The sequence below is a fragment of the Lutra lutra genome, chromosome 13, assembly GCF_902655055.1.
Source record: "Lutra lutra chromosome 13, mLutLut1.2, whole genome shotgun sequence".
Taxonomy (NCBI): domain Eukaryota; kingdom Metazoa; phylum Chordata; class Mammalia; order Carnivora; family Mustelidae; genus Lutra; species Lutra lutra.
Genome location: NC_062290.1, coordinates 43804073 through 43823411, shown reverse-complemented (window position 1 = coordinate 43823411; position 19339 = coordinate 43804073). Strand labels below are relative to the sequence as shown.

Here is a 19339-nt window from a genome sequence, read left to right as displayed (position 1 = left end):
TTGGATTTAAATGATATTATACAAGGTATTTCTCAGAGGTTTCATTAAAAAGCTCTTTTTAAAAAAAGGCTCTTTTTTTTTAAACACAAAAATTTCAGACAGGAACTTCTTCCATCATCCTTCACTCCATTTTCTATCTAGAATTGTCTTCTGTTTATCACATTCTTTCAAATAGTAAGCCTTAACCTAACAGAGTAATCACTTAATAAATTTGTGCTGTGTGAAATATTCAGATTCATATCGATCTTTAGGAAGAGGGCAGTCTAATTTTTTATTAATTGAGCTGGTTTCTCTGCTTTCCTCCTGTAACAATGGTTCTGAAAGAATACCTAGGACTTAGATATGTATTTTGGAAATTAGAGTGGCACTGAAATGGGTGAGAGGTAGGAGCACCAGATACAGCAGAATGTGGACATCAGTCCTGCCCAACAGAAATCCCTGTTTCCTGAATGAATTTTAAATTTCCTCCCAGTTACTTCTGTAGATGAAAAATATGCATATAATGAAATGAACCTAAATCCTAACCAAAAATTACATATAAACAAAGTATTTTTTTTTTCCCTGTGGGCCAGAAATTTATAAACCATGTAAATCAAGGAAAGACTGAAAGACGAGAAAGAGAAATCTTTCTTTTCTGGGGTCTAAGCTATAAGGATGTCACCAAATGGCCAGGGACACATGAAAAAGATGGTCAGAGGGGAAGAGCTGTGAGATAAGGACTAATACTGAAGATGTAAGTCTGGTTTCAGGTACCACTGCTCTTCCCAAGGCTGTTCCCTGTGGCAGTTCATCCTTTGATTTGGTGAACTTTTTTTTCCTTTTTTTTTTTTTAGTTTGAGTGTAGTTTCTGGTATTTGCTCTCAAGAGGGTTCTGCTAACAAAACCTTCTAAGGAAAGTCCAACAAGCTCTTCCCTGTTATTCTATCTTTAATTCCTCTATGGCATCCTACATTGTGAAACAACACCTCTTTTGCTCAAAACAAATTTTCCCTCCCTTGTTTCTGTATCCCAACACTCTCCTACTTCTGATTCCTCTCTGTCCATATATAAGATACTCACCCAAATTTATTACCTTACTGGAAAAATGTGTTCTACCTCCACCATTATTTCTCTGGAATAATGGCATTGATAGGTTTCCTCATTTTTATGATATATATCAAATATGCAGTAGCTACACAAAGAAAAATACAATGAACACTGACTCATGTGTTAACCATTCAACAAAGACACTGTGTTGCCAATAGAGTTGAAGACTATGAACCCATCTTCGCTGACTCACCAGAAATAATCATTATCTGAACAACTTTGGTGTTCAACATTGCTTTACATTTCTTTATACTTTTGGTACATATATGTGTATTTCCAAAACAAACATAGAGTAATTTTAAGACATTTCCTTTTCAAATTTTAACATCACTGAAGTTGGGATGCATCTTCCATTCCTGGATACCATATAATTCTTGCTATTACTTAAATAATATTTATTTTTTAAGAGTGCATATATTGCTGACTTCTGGCAAATACAATACCATCATCTTAGCATATATTGACTTTATAACCAGCAATCTTGCTGAAATCTATTATTAACTTGTCTTGAGATTCTGTGCAATTAATGATGCTTTGTGTCTGCTGTGCAGACAACTAATGTGCAACAACTAATGATGCTTTCGCTTCTTCATTTCTAACACTTTTAACTTTCATTTCTTTTTCTTAGTGCCTGTACCCTCTAGTACAACATCTAAGACAAGCAATGATAGCAGACATAAATGTCTTTCTCCTGATGTTAAAAGGAATGGTTTTTACATCCACCATTAAGTATGATGGCTGTTTTAGGTTTTTGGTACATAATTTTTTAACAGAATAAGAAAGTCCTCTGCTGTATTTCATTTACTAAGAGAATTTTATCATGAACAGGCATTTAATTGTATAAAAATACTGTCTTCAGGTTTTTCATTGTCATAAAAATTAACGTAACACAAGATTTATCCTCTTAACCAATCTGTAAGCATAGAGTACAGTATTTAAACATCCCTCTCAGCATACTTTCACTGCATCCATATGTTTTGATACGCTGTGTTTTCATTTCATTTTTCTTGTGGTATTTTCTAATTTCCCTGGTGACTTCTTCTTTGACCCACTGGTTAAAAGTGTGTTGTTTAACTGCCATATATTTGTGGGTTTTACAGTTTTCTTTCTGCTATTGATTTCTAGTTTTAGTCCATTGTGGTCAGAAAAGATACTTTGTATGGTTTCAATTTTCTCAAATTTAAGACTTATTTTGTTGCCTAACATGTGGTCTATCCTGCAGAATGTTCCATGTGCACTTGAAAAGAATACTGTAGTTGGGTGGAGAGGTCTGTATAAGTCTGGCAGGTCCAATTAGTCTATAGCGTTCTTCAAGTTCTGTATTTCCAGATTCTTTTCAGATCATTCAAATACCTCTGTTTCTTTAGGGTCAGTTTCTGGAAATTTATTTTGTTCCTCTGATTCAGCCATTTTACTCTATTTCTTTGTGTTCCTTATAACTTTGGGTTGCTATCCATGCACTTGAAGAAACATCCACCTCTTCCTCTTTACAAACTGGCTTCACATACAGAAAAACCTTCACCAGGATCAGCCCCAGCGAGAGATTCTGGAAACTCTCAAAACTTCCCTGTGGATATGACTTGTCTGAGCTAGTGTGTGCAGATTTCTAATTAAATACATTTTCTGTTTGTCTACTTTGTTTACTTCCCAGGAGCTCATAATCTCAGCATTGCTTACTCTGGTGCCTGTCTGCTATACTGGAGTCTGTAGAAGCAGCAACAGGCCACCCAGCTCTTTTTTTATTCTCAGCAGCCCCAGACATCTACCTAGAGTATGCCCAGTTCCACAGTGCCCCAACTGGACTAGACAGAAACGAGTTTCTCAGGCAGGCCCTGCAGAGCTGGGACATTGTACACACACCCTATTCCTCTTCTATCCATATTGGCTTGTCTGCTGCACCAAAGGCCTTGTGGAGGAGCAGCACACCATCCAGCTCTTGTCTAGTTCTTAGTGGTTCCCAGGCTTCTGGGTATATGGGTCCTGTCTGAGGTTTAAGATGAGCAAGAAACAAGCCCCTCAGGCACTCTCCTCCTTAAAAGCTGAAACAGTAGACACCTGTTCCCTCTTCTCTCTCTCTCTCTCCCTGAGGGAGGAACTTCTGCTTCGAGCTGTATCAGCTTCTGTCTGGTGTGGCAGGGGTCCTCTGCAACAGCAGCAGGCCATCCAGCTCTTTTGATTCTCTGTGGCCTCTAGGCATCTAGAGTATGACAGGTCCCATCCATGCTCTGAGACAGGTGAAAAAGAATCCATTCCCACAGGCTTGCTGAAAAGCCAGGAGGTTGGAAATAAGGTCCAGTATACTCCTTCTCTCCTCAGGGAGGACCCACAAACCAGGAGTTTCTTCTGGATCACAAGGCAGTATGACTGCGGGAGGGACTAAGTTGAAGGAGTGCCCCACCAATCTGAATGCGGCTAGCTGCACGCTCCCGAGGGGTACAGTGCCTTCTCATTGGTTTCTGGATTTCTCACTAAAGGAACTGGCCTAAGTATTGTTGCTGAATTGGTTTCTCTATGGGAAGGAGGGTCTGGTGCTTCCCTCAAATTCTGCCATCTTCCTGATGTTGCTTTAGATTTTCTGCATCTTTAATACATTTTCCCCCTTTCTTCGTTGTAGTAATGAATTATATAAACAATGTTTCTAATGATGAAATAAGCTATTTTACTTCTGGAATTATCCTCATTTGTGATATTTATTTATCATAGTTTGATTAGATTTGTTAATAGTTTAGGAATATTTATCCATATTCATAGCTGAGATGAGCCTTTAATTTTCCTTTCTCATATTTTCCTATCTTGTTATTGTGTTACAGTTATAGTACCCTCAAAAAATGAGGTGAAATTTACTTCTCTTTCTTCTTTTCTTTGGGAAAATGTGTATGCCTAGCAAAACTTACATATGAAACTCAAATTTCAATCTCACAAACTGTTCATAGTATGGTATTACTTTTTATTGATAGCTTTACTAAGGTATAATTTACATAGATGAAATTCATCCATTTTTAAAGTATCCGATTGAATGATTTTTAGTATATTAATAGAGTTGTGCAATTATACCAAACACTAAATTTAGAACATTTCCATCACACCAGAAAGAAACTTCATGCTCACTTACAGACATTTCTTTCCCAACTCCGTGCCTATGCAATCTCTAATCTACTTTTTGTCTCTGTAGACTTGCCTTTTCTGGACATTCCATATAAATGAAATGTTACTGTGTTTGATCTTCAGTCACTGACTTCTTCCCACTGGGCATGTTTTCCAGGTTTACCCATGTTGTAGCTTGTGTCACTACTTCAATCCTTTTTTATTACTGAATGATTATCCATTATATGGGTGTTTGGGTTGTTTCCACTTTTGGGCTATTATGAATAATGCTGCTATGAACATTCACGTAACAGTTTTTAATTATTTTTTAATTTTTTATTTATTTATTTGACAGAAAGAGAGAGATCACAAGTAGTCAGAGAGGCAGGCAGAGAGAGGGGGAGAAGCAGGCTCCCTACTGAGCAGAGAGCCCGATGCGGGGCTCCATCCCAGGACCCTGAGATCATGACCTGAGCTGAAGTCAGAGGCTTAACCCACTGAGCCACCCAGGCACCTCCACGTACAGTTTTTACGTGAACATCTGTTTCCAATTCTCTTTGGCATACACCTAAATGAAATTGCTGGATCGTATGGTAGGTCTATAATTTGCCTTTTGAGGGACTGCCAAACTGTTTTCCAAAATAGTGCATTACTTTCCATATCCTACCTGCAACATATGAAAGTTTTAATCCATCCATATCCCCATCAATACTTGCTATTTTTTATCAATTTATTAGTATCAATGATCCACCTTTTAGTTTTTTTTTATCTTGTCTACTGCATGTTTGCTTTCTAAGTTTTGTCCTTAAGTTTTGTCCTTATCTTAATATGTCCTCCTTTTTATTTTCTTTGGGATTATTTAATTGCTCATTCTTAAATTGAATGTAACCTATTACACTGGTAGCTAATTAATTTTTAACCTTTCTCGAGTTTTACTGCATTTAATGGTATACATTTCCATCTGAGTACCATCTTATCTGCACTCTGCAAGTTTTGATATCATTTAATTTGAAGTATTCTTTCATTTTTGAAATTTTCTTCTTTGACCCATTAGTTATCTGGAAATGTCTCTATAAGTTTGCATCAGAATTTTCAAAGTTGGGGCACCTGGGTGGCTCAGTGGGTTAAAGCCTCTGCCTTCGGCTCAGGTCATGATCCCAGGGTCCTGGGATCGAGCCCCACATCGGGCTCTCTGCTCCGCGGGGAGCCTGCTTTCTCCTCTCTCTCTCTCTGCCTGCCTCTCTGCCTACTTGTGATCTCTATATGTCAAGTAAATAAATAAAATCTTTAAAAAAAAAAAGAATTTTCAAAGTTAAGCTTTTAAATTGATTTCTAATTTCACTTATGTTAAACAATGTTTTTTATATGACACCAAATATTTAAAATCTGTGAAGAGCTTTTTTGGTTTAATTTTGTGAATATTTTTGATAAATATTTAGAGCAAGTTATCTTAAAAATAATAAGACTTGCCATTTTTGCATTATAAATTTTAAGCCCAAGTTATTAATGTTCATATTTATATATATTAAGTATTTATATGTTAGTTTTATCTGTTCTCCTTTAGAGCAAAATTCAACATGATAACTCTAAAAAGTATGCACATTTAACTATATTCTCCAATTCCTCTCCTTCTCTTCCCATTTCTTAATTCCTCTCATGGACCCACTCCAGTCAGCAGCATTTGACATCGTTAGTCATTCACTAGTCCTTGAAATCCTTTTACCATTTGGCTTTTGGATACTCCATACCCTTGGTTTTCTTTCTACTTAACTGGCTTCTCCTTTTCTAGTCCTTTCCCGCCTGTCCAAACTCCAAAGGTTGGAGGGCCCTGGGCCCAGACCTTGGACCTCCTCTCTTTTTTATCTACCTTTACTCCCTAAGTGGGTTCCATCCAGCTTCACATTTTAAAATATGATCTAAATACTCATAACTTCAAAATTTCATACCTCTAGCCCTGGCCTCTCCTCTACATTTGACATTCAAATATCCTAGAGCTCACTTGATACCATCACTTCAGTGACAAGTTGCCATTGGGTCCAGTGGTAAACTGTCACCAATTTTAGCTCTAGGGATTTACATCTTTTTGTTGTTGTTATGTTCTATATATTTAAATGGTGTACATTTATATTTGTTATATTTTGTCCAACTTTCCTGGTATGTTCATATGAGGATTTTTCCTCCCACAATATTTATCATATAATATTACAAATAAAGTCTATCAACTTTCTAGTCACTTTAATTAGAACACTGATACGTATCTTCAATACTTCACTTTTTGTTTTTTACCTTCCCATCTAGGATTGGTCATCAAACTGTGTTATACCATTATAAAATCTCTTGTTTTCTTTTCTTTCTACTTCTACTGGTATCCTCTAGATTTTTGTCATCTTTTGCTATAATATTTAAACAGTCTCTTATTTGCATGTTTCCATTTAATTTCTACTTTCTCAAAGTTTAGTCTCACACCTAACTGTACAACAGAACCACCCGAGAGCTTTTAGCAAGGTACAAGGATCACCACCAGATATTCGGATTTAACTGGTCTAGGGTAGGGCCTGGGCATGAGTATTTTTTTAAAACTCGCCAGGTGAGGAGAACACATAGCTAGATTTGAGAACCATAGCTATACTAGACTATTCACTAGTCTCAACAAACTGCTTTCTTGCCTTGATGCCTTTTTAAGCTTTCCCTCTTCCAACTGTTTTGTTCCACTTATACAACTTTCAAAATGAAAGTAAACTGTAAGTCTAAGCACAAATGCTACCTCCTCAAAAGTCTTACTAAATAATGACTATGATGAATGACTGTATTTTTCCATCCACTACATATCCATGGTATATGTTACACACACACACACACGATATTATAATTTCTTTGTATTATGATATACATGTTCACCTCTGCTAGTAGTATATTATGTAAGCGTCAAAGATTATGTTTAATTCATTGCTGAGTATCCTATTATTAGAGGGCCTTACCTGTGTTAGGTATATTAAACTAAAAAAAATCATAACAAATATATCTATCCATGTGCAAACCAAAATTTTAGGCATTTAAAACCAAACTCTAAAACACATTCATAGTTAAATATCACAATGATTCCATAGTGGGGAAAAATGTTATAATTTGTCACTTCTAGGCATATTGATATTTTAACGAGACACACTTACCTGAAAGTACACTGATGTAAAGAACAAAACACTACTAGGAACATAAGACTGTGCAATATATTACAACACTGGCTCATTATAAACAGAAAATAAATTTCTAACTGCTGTTTTCAGGTCCTATTTTTTTTTCTTACTATTTTTTGTGTAAGATCACAAGTGCCTGAAAACAGAGGGTAAGATGTATGATTTTACAGTACATAGGGTTCTGTGTGATAATAATCGTTCCTTACAAAGTCTAATATAAGACACAGACATTCTGTTAACAAATATCACTTGGTTCATCTAGAAGATAAGACATAGGAATAAGACAGTCACGTCCAATTCCACATGGATTCTCAGCTCAGATCCTGGATTTTGCACAGTTTACCTTGCGAACATGATCCGAGTGACATTTCACAAATTCCTGGATAAATGTTGCTACACTCTGCTAGGAGAGAGACGGGCTGTGTCATGCACAGATCAATAATAGCACTGTGTTTCATCAGCTTCAAAATCAAAAGTGCTTCATCTGGCAAAAGCCATGGCCCTAGAGAATCTGACATATATAAACCGAATACCCTACAAGGAATGTGTACTACACAGGCTATTGGGGTAAGATAAAAGAAAACTCTGGAGATTAGCAATGAAGTACAATAAGGGAGTAGTTTTCTACTTCATTATTACTAGAGATATGAACACAGACCACAAAAAGGAAAATGAGGGTATTTAACATTCTACAATTGCTGACAGAAAAAAAAAAAAAAGTCCAGTACAATTTAACACGTCTTTTAAGTAAGAGTTATATAAATAAATATAAAACAAAGATAAATGTAAGTTTAGGAAACAATAGCAATCATATAATCTACACAAATGAAAATGTTTTATGGAGATCCATAAAATACGGTCCTTTTAGAATTACAGGGTTTCCTAAAAGACTCTTCAGATGTAATGGTATCCTCAAAGTTTATATGATAGATTAACCTAAAAACCTAAGATATTTGTTGAATGGGTTATGCTGTTGTCATTAATTCAGGATCAGTCTTTTATTTGGGTTTTGATTAAATTAATTGAAGATTAACTGGTTAATGCAACTGGACAAGAGCTGAAACAAATTTGAAAATTCAAATCCTAAAAATGAACCTGCTTTAAGATTGCAGTTGCCAAAAAAGTTTCTGAAAACAAATTTGCTGTTGCAGAATTTACCTTTATCTAACTCAGAGGGCAAGGGAATCAAGAATTCATCAAGATATCAGAAGAGATAATAATGCTTAATCACAAAATAAACAGCAGTCTATATTTACGACACGTATGTGGAAATATCACACATAAACTCTGAGATTACTTGGGGACACTTCAGTTGAGGAGTTACAGAAAAAGCAGATTAAAGGCTATTAGGCAGCAATGGCTTAGGGTAAAAGTCTGGTTCTCCAGCCCATATTTTATAAAGCATCTCTTCTGTAACTTTTGGAAATATTGTTATGCCCTTAGGGATTGGTTAGTACTGTTATTAATATAGAGAAAAAGCATTTTGGGGGGGACAAAAAGGAGTATCTTTTCCCTGCAGAAAACATGTAGGACCATTTTGCAAATCAGGGTTTGGAAAATTAAATGCTAAGGGTTATAAGAATGGTAACACAAATAAGTGAAGTGGGCCTAGTAGGATTTTTGACAAAGAGAAGATAGTATGCCTCATCCTCCTTGAAAGCACCATAAGACTAATACTGCTGACTCTCATATCAAAACTGTAACTCCCAATACTTTCATGATATTATATAATTTATCAATTGATTGGTCAACTTTTTAGTCCTTTCCTACAATGTTTTCTATGCCTTCACTTCCTCAATATAAATGAATATTCAGTCTTGACTTATCTGTTCTTCTAATTCTCAAATTGATTCTCCAGTTCCTAATCACAAAAGTCTGTAGGATACTTTCACTTATATGACGCATAACCACCTCAACTTAATAAATTACAACAGAATTATTTTTTGCTAAACTTAGAAAAGGAGAATGGCTCTGGGAAATGTTGCATGCAAGAAGTGATACTATGAACTAGACTTTAAGTGATGTGCTAGATTTAGAATGATGTAAAGAAAAGAGGAAGGTACCTGAAGTAGAACACAATTTTTTAATCTTGATAAGAATATGCAATATCAGATCAGAGTCTCGGTAAAAACTAGTCATAAATCAATCTTCATTCTTTCATTGAGAATGTACTATGACCTTAAATATACAGGATTCTGTGAACATTATCAAAGAAGTATAACATATGGTTTTTGTCTTTGAGGAGCGAATTAACTACTAGCTCCGACAGAATTCACAAATGGTAAACTTTAAAACTATTAAAACTTAATGTTGTATAAAAAAATCAGCTTAGAAAAGTAGAAAGACTATGGAGTTAAGATCAAGAGATAGCTGTAGGTTACAACCCTAGAATGCCAACTCAGTTTGATCTTAACAATTTATTTCCATTCTTTAAGTCTTAATTGCACCACACATAATATAATATGAGGATACTATCCTCCTCATAGGTTGATAAAATGACTCAAGAGATAAAAATCAATTAATGCAGTCCTTCACATCAACAGCCTAAAAAATAAAAATCACATGACTAACCAATAGATGCAGAAAGTCATTTGACAAATTCAACACACATTTATAGTAAGAACTCTCAGTAAATTAGGAATAGAGGGGAGCATTCTTAACTTCATAAAGATTATCTATAAGAGCCCTATAAGTAACATCACACTTAATGATGAGAAACTTGAAGCATTCCCACTAAGATCAGGTACAAGACAAGAGGTCTCCTCTCATCCTGGCTTTTTGTTATACTGGAAGTTCTAGCTAAGTCAGCAAGATGAGAAAATAAATTGAAAAGTATACAGAATCAGAGGGAAGAAATAAAACTGTCTTTATTCACAGAGTTGATTGTCAATGCAGAAAACCCAAAAGAATCAACAAAAAAACTCCTAGACCAACTAAGTGATTATGTCACAGTTGATAGATAAAAGGTTAATATATGAAAGTCAATCCCTTTCCTATATACCAGCAGTGAACAAGCAGATTTAAAAGCAAAACATCCCATTTACATTAGCACACCTAAAAAGTAAATACTTTGATATATATCTAACAAAAGATGTACAATGTCTATATGAGAAAAACTAAAATAGTCTGAGAAATGAAGTCAAAGAACTAAATAAATGGAGATATTCCATGTTCATGGAAAGGAAGATACAATATTGTCAAGATGTTAGTTCTTCCCAATTGGTTCTATAGATTCACTGCAATCCTAATCAAAATTCCAGCATGTAAATATTGATAAACTGATCTTAAAGTTTATATGAAGAGGCAAAAAACCCAGATTAGTCAATATAGTACTGAAGGAAAACAACAAAATTGGAAGACTTAACACTACTACCTGATTTCAAGACTCACTGTAAAGTCAGAGCAATCAAAACATGTGGTACTGGTAAAAGAATAAATAGGTCAATGGAACAGAATGGACACCCCAGAAATAGACCTACATAAGTAGAGTCAATTGATCTTTGAGGAAAAAGCAAAAGCAATGCAATGCAGATAAGATAGCCTTTCCAACAAAATGTGCTAGAACATTTGGGCATCTACAGGCAAAATAAATAAATAAAAATTTAAAAAATCTAGACACAGAAGACAGACTTTATTCCTTCACAAAAATTAATTCAAAATGGGTCACAGACCTAAGTGTAAAACACAAGGCTAAAAAATTCCTTAAAGATAAAATAGGAGAACTTCTAAGTGATCTAGGGTATGGTGATCACTCTTTAGATACACCAAAAGCATGATCCATGAAATAACTGATAAGCTGAACTTCATTACGATTCAAAACTTTTGCTCGACAAAGTACAGTGTTGAGAGAATAAGAAGGCCCATTCTGCTATAGACTGGAAGCAAATACTTACAAAAGACACATCTGATAAAGGACTTTTTCCAAAATACAGAAAGAATTCCTAAAACTCAGCAGTAAGAAAACAAAGAATCCAATTAAAAAGTGAGCAAGAGACCCAAATAGACATCTTACCAAAGAAGATAAACAGATGGGAAATAAGCATATAAAAAGATATTCCACATCATATATCATCAGGGAAATACAAATTAAAACAACCATGAAATGCTACTATACACTTTCAGAATGGCCAAAATCCACCACACTATCAACATCAAATGGTATGAGAATGTGGGGCAATGGGAATCTCATTCCTTGCTGCTGGGAATCAAAATGGTACTGTTACTTTGGAAGACAGCTTGGCAGTTTCTTACAAAACTAAACATATTTTTACCATATGATCTAGCAATCACATTTCTTGGTATTTGCCCAAAGGCATTGTGTGCACACAAGAACCTTTATGGGGATGTTTATAGCAGCTTTATTCATAATTGCCAAAGCATGGAAGCAATCAAGATGTCCTTCAGTAGGTGAGGAGATACATAAATTGTGGTACATGAGACAATGGAATATTATTCAACACTAAAAAGAAATGAGCCACAAAAAGACTTAGGTGCATATTATTATGAGGGAGGAAACTTAGGTGCATATTATTATGAGAAAGAAGTCAGTCTGAAAACTCTTTATATTGTAGGATTCCAACTATATGACATTCTGCAAAAGGCAAAGTTATGGAGATAATAAAAAAAAATCTGCAGTTGCCAGGGACTGGAGTGGGGTGGGAGGATAAATAGGCAAGACATAGAGGATTTTTAGGGCAGTGAAAATGAATACATGAATAGATTTGTGTCATTGTACATTTGTCCAAACCCAGGGAATGTACAATATAGCAAAAGTGAACTGCAAGTTAAACTATGCATTTTGGGTAATTATGATGTATCAATGTAGGTTCATCAATTGTAATAAATGTACCTTTCTGATGGGGATACTGACAATGAGGGAGTCTATGCATATGTGGAGGCATGGGATATATGAGAAATCTCAGTACCTTCTTTCCAATTTTGCTGTGAACCTAAAACTACCCCTTCCAAAATAAAATTTTAATAAAAGAACACACTCTTTGCTCTCAAGTTCTACCTTCCACAAAACACTAGAACACAGTTCAGCCAAGTTCTTTGAGATTTTATAACAAAGATTGCCTTCCCTCCAGTTTCCAAAAACATGTTTCTCATTTTTATCTGAAACCTCTCCAGAATACCCTTAATGTCTCTATTTCTAGTACATACATACCTCAAAACCCTTGCAATGTGTACCCATTACACAGTTCCAAAGTGGCTTCTTCCACATTTTTAGGTATTTGTTACAACAGCACTCAAGTGGCAGTACCAAAATCTGCATTACTCTGCTTGGGTTGCTACAATAACAACAAAACCCCCATAGACTCTGGCTTAAACAACTGACATTTAATATCTTCCAATTCTGGAGGCTGAAAGTATGAGATCAGAATGCCAGCATGGTCAGGTTTTAGTGAGAGCTCTCTATCTATAAGGTCACTAAACCCACTATGAGGGCCCCTCCCTCATGACCTCAACTAAACGTAAGTACCTCAGAAAGGCCCCATCCCAAAAAACCGTAATATTACGAGTTAGGTCAAAATTCAACATATGAATTTCAGGCAACATACCTCAATCATAGTGATAATAAACCTCTTGAAATCCATTTTGTTAAATAAATACAGAAAGAAAATTAATAAAATAACTCATCTATTAATATATGAATAAATGGTACAGATTATTCTACTTTCTCTAAACATATTATTTCAGGGGAAGGCTTATTAGAAAATAAATTTTACAGTATATAAGATTCCACAAAAATCTATGTTTCATATTTACCAGCTGATATCTTATATAAAATTATTTAATAATACAAAACATTGAAAAGATTTTTAAAAGGTGGTTTTATAGCTAAAGTTGCATTTTCTTTTATAATATGGGTTCTAGTAGTTTGCTTCTATGAGTTAATGCTGTTTAAATCTACATGATGAAACAATGTGGCTATAAACGAGTTTACACAGTCATAATACAATTAAGTAATGTTACTGGAACAAAAGAGGACGACATTTACATCTTGTTGTTCTTAAGATTTGGGACTCATTTTTTTCACACTTTTCAGATAAATTATGAGTAACTCTCTTGGGGAGTTACTCATAACGGAGAATGATTGAGGTTTGATCTCATGACCCTGAGACCATGACCTAAGCCAAAACCAAGAGTTGGATGTAACCAATTGAGCCACCCAGGCACCCCTCTTTTTACCTAAGAACTTTATCAGAGTCCATAGTCTCTCATGGTTCACCTCCCCTTCCAATTTCCCCCAACTCACTTCTCCTCTCTAGCTCCCCTTGTCCTCCATGCTATTTGTTTGAAGCGGCGGGGGGTGGGAGGTTGGGGGAACCAGGTGGAGGGCACGGATTGCATGGAGCACTGGGTGAGGTGCAAAAAACAATGAATACTGTTATGCTGAAAATAAATAAATAAATAAATAAATAAATTAATTAATTAAAAGAACTTTACCTGCATAACAGAACATCTGTTTTCCAAACATCTCTGACCTTCATGTGAAAGGCCTTCCTCCCTTTGTATCCCAGACCCCAACCCTCTTCTTTAGCTCAGGATGTTTTATAAGCTTCGATTACCTAGCTGCTTTTTGGGTCTCATGTTTTTATGGAGGTCTAATACATACAAAATTAAATTTTTTTCTCCTGTTAATTTGTCTTATGACACTTTAATTATTAGAGAAGTCAAATAACCTAGAAGGAAGTAGAATAAATTTTTCTGCCCTTACAATCTATATAGAGTATAGATTAGTAGTTGCCTAGAGCTGGCAGAGATGGGGAAGGATAATAGATAAAGGGTACAGGGTCCCTTTATGAAGTTATGAAACTGCTCCAAAATTGATTTTGGTGATAGCTGTACAATTTTGTCTACATTGTAACAACCATTGAATTAAATGAGAGAATTATATGGTATGTGAATTATCTCTCATTAAAGCTATCACAAAAAAATTAATAGGTGATTTAAACACTTCACACTCAAGGGACACCTGGGTGACTCAGTTGGTTAAGCAGCTGCCTTCGGCTCAGGTCATGATCCCAGCGTCCTGGGATCGAGTCCCACATCGGGCTCCTTGCTTGGCGGGGAGCCTGCTTCTCCCTCTGCCTCTGCCTGCCATTCTGTCTGCCTGTGCTTGCTCTCTCTCCCTCTCTCTCTGACAAATAAATAAATTTAAAAAAAAATCTTTAAACACTTCACACTCAATAACTGATAGAACTAGACAGAAAATCAGCAAGAATATAGAAAAGGTGAACATCATTATTAACCAACTAAACTCAACAGATATATATAGAACATTCAATCCAACAACAGCAGAATACACATTCTTCTCAAGTGCACATGGAATATTCTATAGTGTCTACTATCTGTTAGGCCAGAAAACAAGTCTTAATAATTTTTTTAAAACCCAGATCATAGAAATTAACTTTCAGAGTACGTTTGGAACATGGGTCAGATTTGGTTATAAGGCTAGTTTGGGAATGAAGCCAGAACACAGTTCCTATTGATATTCATATAGCTAGCATAATAGTAATGCTTTATAATTAAAACGTTTAGTGAGTATTGCTTGAATGAAAGCACTAGATAATATAAGTAGAGAATTTAAGCATAATTTAAAATTATGTATGATAGTGATTTAAAAATTATTTTCTAAAATGATGAATTCTTCTGTATAAGACAAATTTTCAACAAATCATTTTTTGTACAAGCAAATACCTTTAAGAATAGAAATGTAAAGAACAATCTTTCATTTTCATTTGCTTTAAGATTAAATTATGATAACCAGCAATGTTATAATGTATCTAAAAACTGCTGGAGAAAAAAAAAAAAAAAACTGCTGGAGAAAACTCAATTCACCTGAGTTTAACAAAAGCATAGATAAGTTATAGGAACACATTAAAATAGATATTTATGTTAAAATCTTCACATGTTACACTAGTATTTGCAAAGAGGAACAGCGGCAATTACTATTTAATAATTTGATTTATAATGAAAAATTCAAAGTTTTAGACATGGGCAAATGGGCAACCTAAATGCATTTATGAAGCCTATTCTTAAAATCCAAGTTATACCACAATAAAAAACACAAATATGAACAGAACAACACATGTAAAACAAAATATCCACCCTTATAATAGAGACTATTGTAATTAATTTTTAAAGTTTCTTTACCTTTATTGTCTGTCTGCTTATTTGATATCGTTGATCAGATACTTGCTGTTGCTGAAGGAGTTTTTCATTGATTTCTTTATATTCTTTGACAGACAATTCTGCTGTTTTTTTGGCATTCTGAAGTACACTGTTTTGTTGTTGTAAGGATACAATACGTTCTCGTAATAAAATAATATTGCTACTTGATTTCTGGGCAGTTATATTTTTCCACTTTTCTCTGTTAACTATAAAAATAATGTTTGTAATATTTTTTTAAAAAACACAGTAAATTAGACATTGTTAATTTCATATACATTCTTACCTCTGACAGGAACTGTTGTATGTGAACTCTTTTGTATATTACCATTCTTCTTTTGAAAAGTTGTTTTTTTGGCATTCTTGTAATGAAAATAATTCTAAATTTGAAGGTTTTATAAAAATTAGATTATTACTCAATAATAACTTCAAGTGAATGAACATAATAAATAATATTATTTCTTTACCTAAAAATATATTTATCTATGCAGGCTAAAAAATTTAAACAGTAAAATTCTATAACTGATACCAAGAACTCATAAATTAACATAATATGCACATTAAAGTTGAACTAGAAAAAAAAGAAGTTGATCTAGCAGGCACAACATACAAATACAAAAATCAACCCAAAAGTGGTAGAAATTTAACCTACGGACAATTTAAAGATCTATGAGGAAATATAATAAAAGCAATAAAAATAAAATAAGAATATTAAATAACTTATGGCTCTATAGATCACTATATATATACATACCTATATATTCACATATACACACACACATATATATGTATATATACTGAAAAATACTGAAAACATATAAAGTACTATATGGTTTCAATGAGTCCTGGTATTACTTCATTCCTCAAAATATTTTTGAAATACCTCATTTGAACTTCTTTGGAGTCAGTATATAAGATAGATTTTTTAAAATTTTTCATTGTTTTATGAAGATTCAAGTGCCAGTGATGTACTAAGCACTATAAAAATGTCCCAAACAAAACTACCAAATTACCAATATTAGTCATCAGGCTTGGTATCAAATTATCTGGACCTAAAATAAAAATAATTGGGCTTCCATTTCCAGGATTATTTCTGACTAGATATTCAGAAAAAAGTTTTTTTTAAGATTTTATGTATTTAGAGAGAGAGAGAGAGCATACACACAAGTGGGGCGGAGGGGCAGAGGAACAGACAGAGAGAGAGTCTTAAGCAGACTCCGAGCTGAGTGTGGAGCCTGAGGCTCACCATCATGAGATCATAACTGAGTCAAAACCAAGAGTCTGACGCTCAAGTGACTGAGCTACTCAGATGCCCCCAAAGAAGTTCAGGAAAATCTTAAACATTGAGATCAGCACACTTAAAGTTTTGTGTTTTTTTTAACATGGCAAAATGTTAAAGACATCCTGATGTCACAAATGAGGTAGAAATAGGAATCCAAAGATACATGCAACCAACAAAGTGGCCAGGAAAATATATGACAATCGATAATCTTCTCTGAACTTGAAATTTCACGTATATAGCAACACAAAACATAAAAGGCAATGAAAGACAGCCTAAGCCCCCAACTCAAGATGAGAAATTGTAGAATGTAGAATATAGTGTGTGTCAATAGTTTGTCACTCTCTTTTTTTTTCCCCCCTGAATATTATTACATGGAATGGATGTATCACTGTTTAACCATTCAGCTATTGAAGGAAATTCTGGTTGTTGCCAGTTTTCAGCTGTTAGAAATAAAGTTATGCCCATTCATGTACAGGTTTTTGGGTAAACACAAATTTCCATTTTTCGGGGATAAGTGTCCAAGAGGCAAATAGTTGGGTTGTATGATAAATTCCTCTTTTTTTTTTTTTTTTTAAGATTTTAGTTGTCAGAGAGAGATAGAGAGGACAGCAGGCAGAGTGGTAGGCAAAGGGAGAAGCAGCCCGATGTGGTACATGATTCCAGGACCCCAGGATCATGACCAGAGGGAAGGCAGATGCTTAACTGACTGAGCCACTCAGGTGTCCCTTTTTTTTTAAGAGTTTATTTGTCAGAGAGAACAGTGGGGAGGAGCAGAGGGAGAGAGAGAAGCAGACCCCACTGAGCACAAAGCCTGACGTGGAACTCGATCCTAGGACCCCGGGATCATGACCTGAGCCAAAAGCAGGTATTTAACCAGCTAAGCCACCTAGGCACCTCATCCTTTTCTTTCTTTTTTTTTTTTTTTAAAGAAACTGCCAACTGTTTCCCAGACTGCCCTACCACTTCATATTCACACTAGCATTACATGTGAGACCCACTCTCTCTGCATCCTTGTCAGCATTTGGTATTCTCACTCTTCATTTTAGCTGTTCCAAAAGATATGTATCTCAACAGGGTCTTAATCTGCATTTCCCTAATGATTAGCGATGTTGGAAATCTTTATGTGTATTTATTTGCCTTCCATTTATCTTCTCAGTGGAATGTCTGTTCATGTTTTTTACTCCATCTTCTAACTAGATTATTTGAATTTCTACCAATGAGTTTTGACAAAATCTTTAAATATTCAAAATCTGGGTCCTTTGTCACATACACGGTTTGTAACACTTCCTCCAGTGTATGGCATATCTTTTTATCCTCAAAAGAGGGCCTTTCATAGACCAAAATTTCTTAATTTTAATTAAGTCTAATTTATTGATGTTTTCTTTTAGGGATCATGTTCTTGGTAACATAATCTAAAACCTAATAAGCTAATTATCACCTATTTTTTTGGCTAAGATATAAATACCTTAAGATTCATATTTAGGAAAATAATATCTATTTCCATTTTCAACTATACAAAAGTTTGTAACAAATTGATACTTAAAAATTATTAAAAAGTTGAGTATTTCCACTATATATTTCAAAGAAAAACATTTTCTAAGGATTCAAATTAAATCACTGGTCATGAAATTTAAGTTATAAAGCAAAGATAAAATTAAAAACATAGCTTATAATTAAGTAACACTGTGTCATATACCTTCGGGGTCTTGCCATCTGTATTTGAATATATTTGTACCATTTCTTTTCCTTGCATTTGGCTGTCTTCCATTTGGTCACCCTCTTTCTGGTCTCTTCCATCTTCTATAGGACTTATCTTCTGGGATGTTTCTACAATAATTGTTCCTAAATCTTGAGAGGTCTGTCCTTCAGAATCACTGCTTTTAGAAAAAATGGAACATAAAATTCAGGAAGAAGAGTTGTTAAATGTACCTCTTTTAAGTTCAAGACCAAATACCATTATAGCACATATTGCATATAAAGCTATAAGTTTAATCTGAGCATTTATTGGTTTTCTATGTCAAGAAAATTAGTCTAAATATGTTGTAAAGTCTATTATTTCTGTGGATTCCATACATGGCCTCTAACTTATTAAGATGAATAAGTAAGTACAAGTAGGACTTCTTTAGCCTGATGGGGCATCTACATTGGTGATTGAAATTTGAACATCATTTAAATGGAGACCTATTACTGTAGTAAAATTAGCAGACTTGGTAAGCAAGCACTGGCCTGGGACTTGAGTTCTGTCTATGTTGCTGTTTCAGTTACTTACTGTCTCTGGACAATGTTTCTTCATCTGATAAATGTTATATTGTATCAGTGGGTCCTGCTTTTTTTCACAACCAAATGTCCTCTTTATTATAATTCCCATATTTGAAAAGTGTATCCATCAAAGAAAAAGAGTATGCCTCTTCAAAAATAGTTCAATGTCATAGTTACTTGTCACCCAGATGAAAAGAAACTAAATGTTAAAAATAAATTTCCAAAATTGTAAAATCTCATCAAGAAATTAGAATACCCA

At 34.5% G+C, this 19339-nt stretch overlaps 1 protein-coding gene across 7 annotated transcripts in view; it reads right to left on the bottom strand.

The window, feature by feature from the left end:
- The window catches only part of CNTLN (centlein), a 301590-nt gene that overhangs the window by 55434 nt on the left and 226817 nt on the right, over positions 1-19339 (bottom strand). For 5 of the 7 annotated variants that reach the window (XM_047700244.1, XM_047700250.1, XM_047700251.1 and 2 more), the window contains 3 exons: positions 18518-18698; positions 15826-15919; positions 15525-15748 (listed from right to left, as the gene is read on the bottom strand). In XM_047700244.1, coding sequence (XP_047556200.1) covers positions 15525-15748; positions 15826-15919; positions 18518-18698 — 499 coding nt within the window. The remainder of the gene's footprint in view (positions 1-15524; positions 15749-15825; positions 15920-18517; positions 18699-19339) is intronic. The other 2 variants (XM_047700246.1, XM_047700245.1) reach the window with 2 other exon arrangements.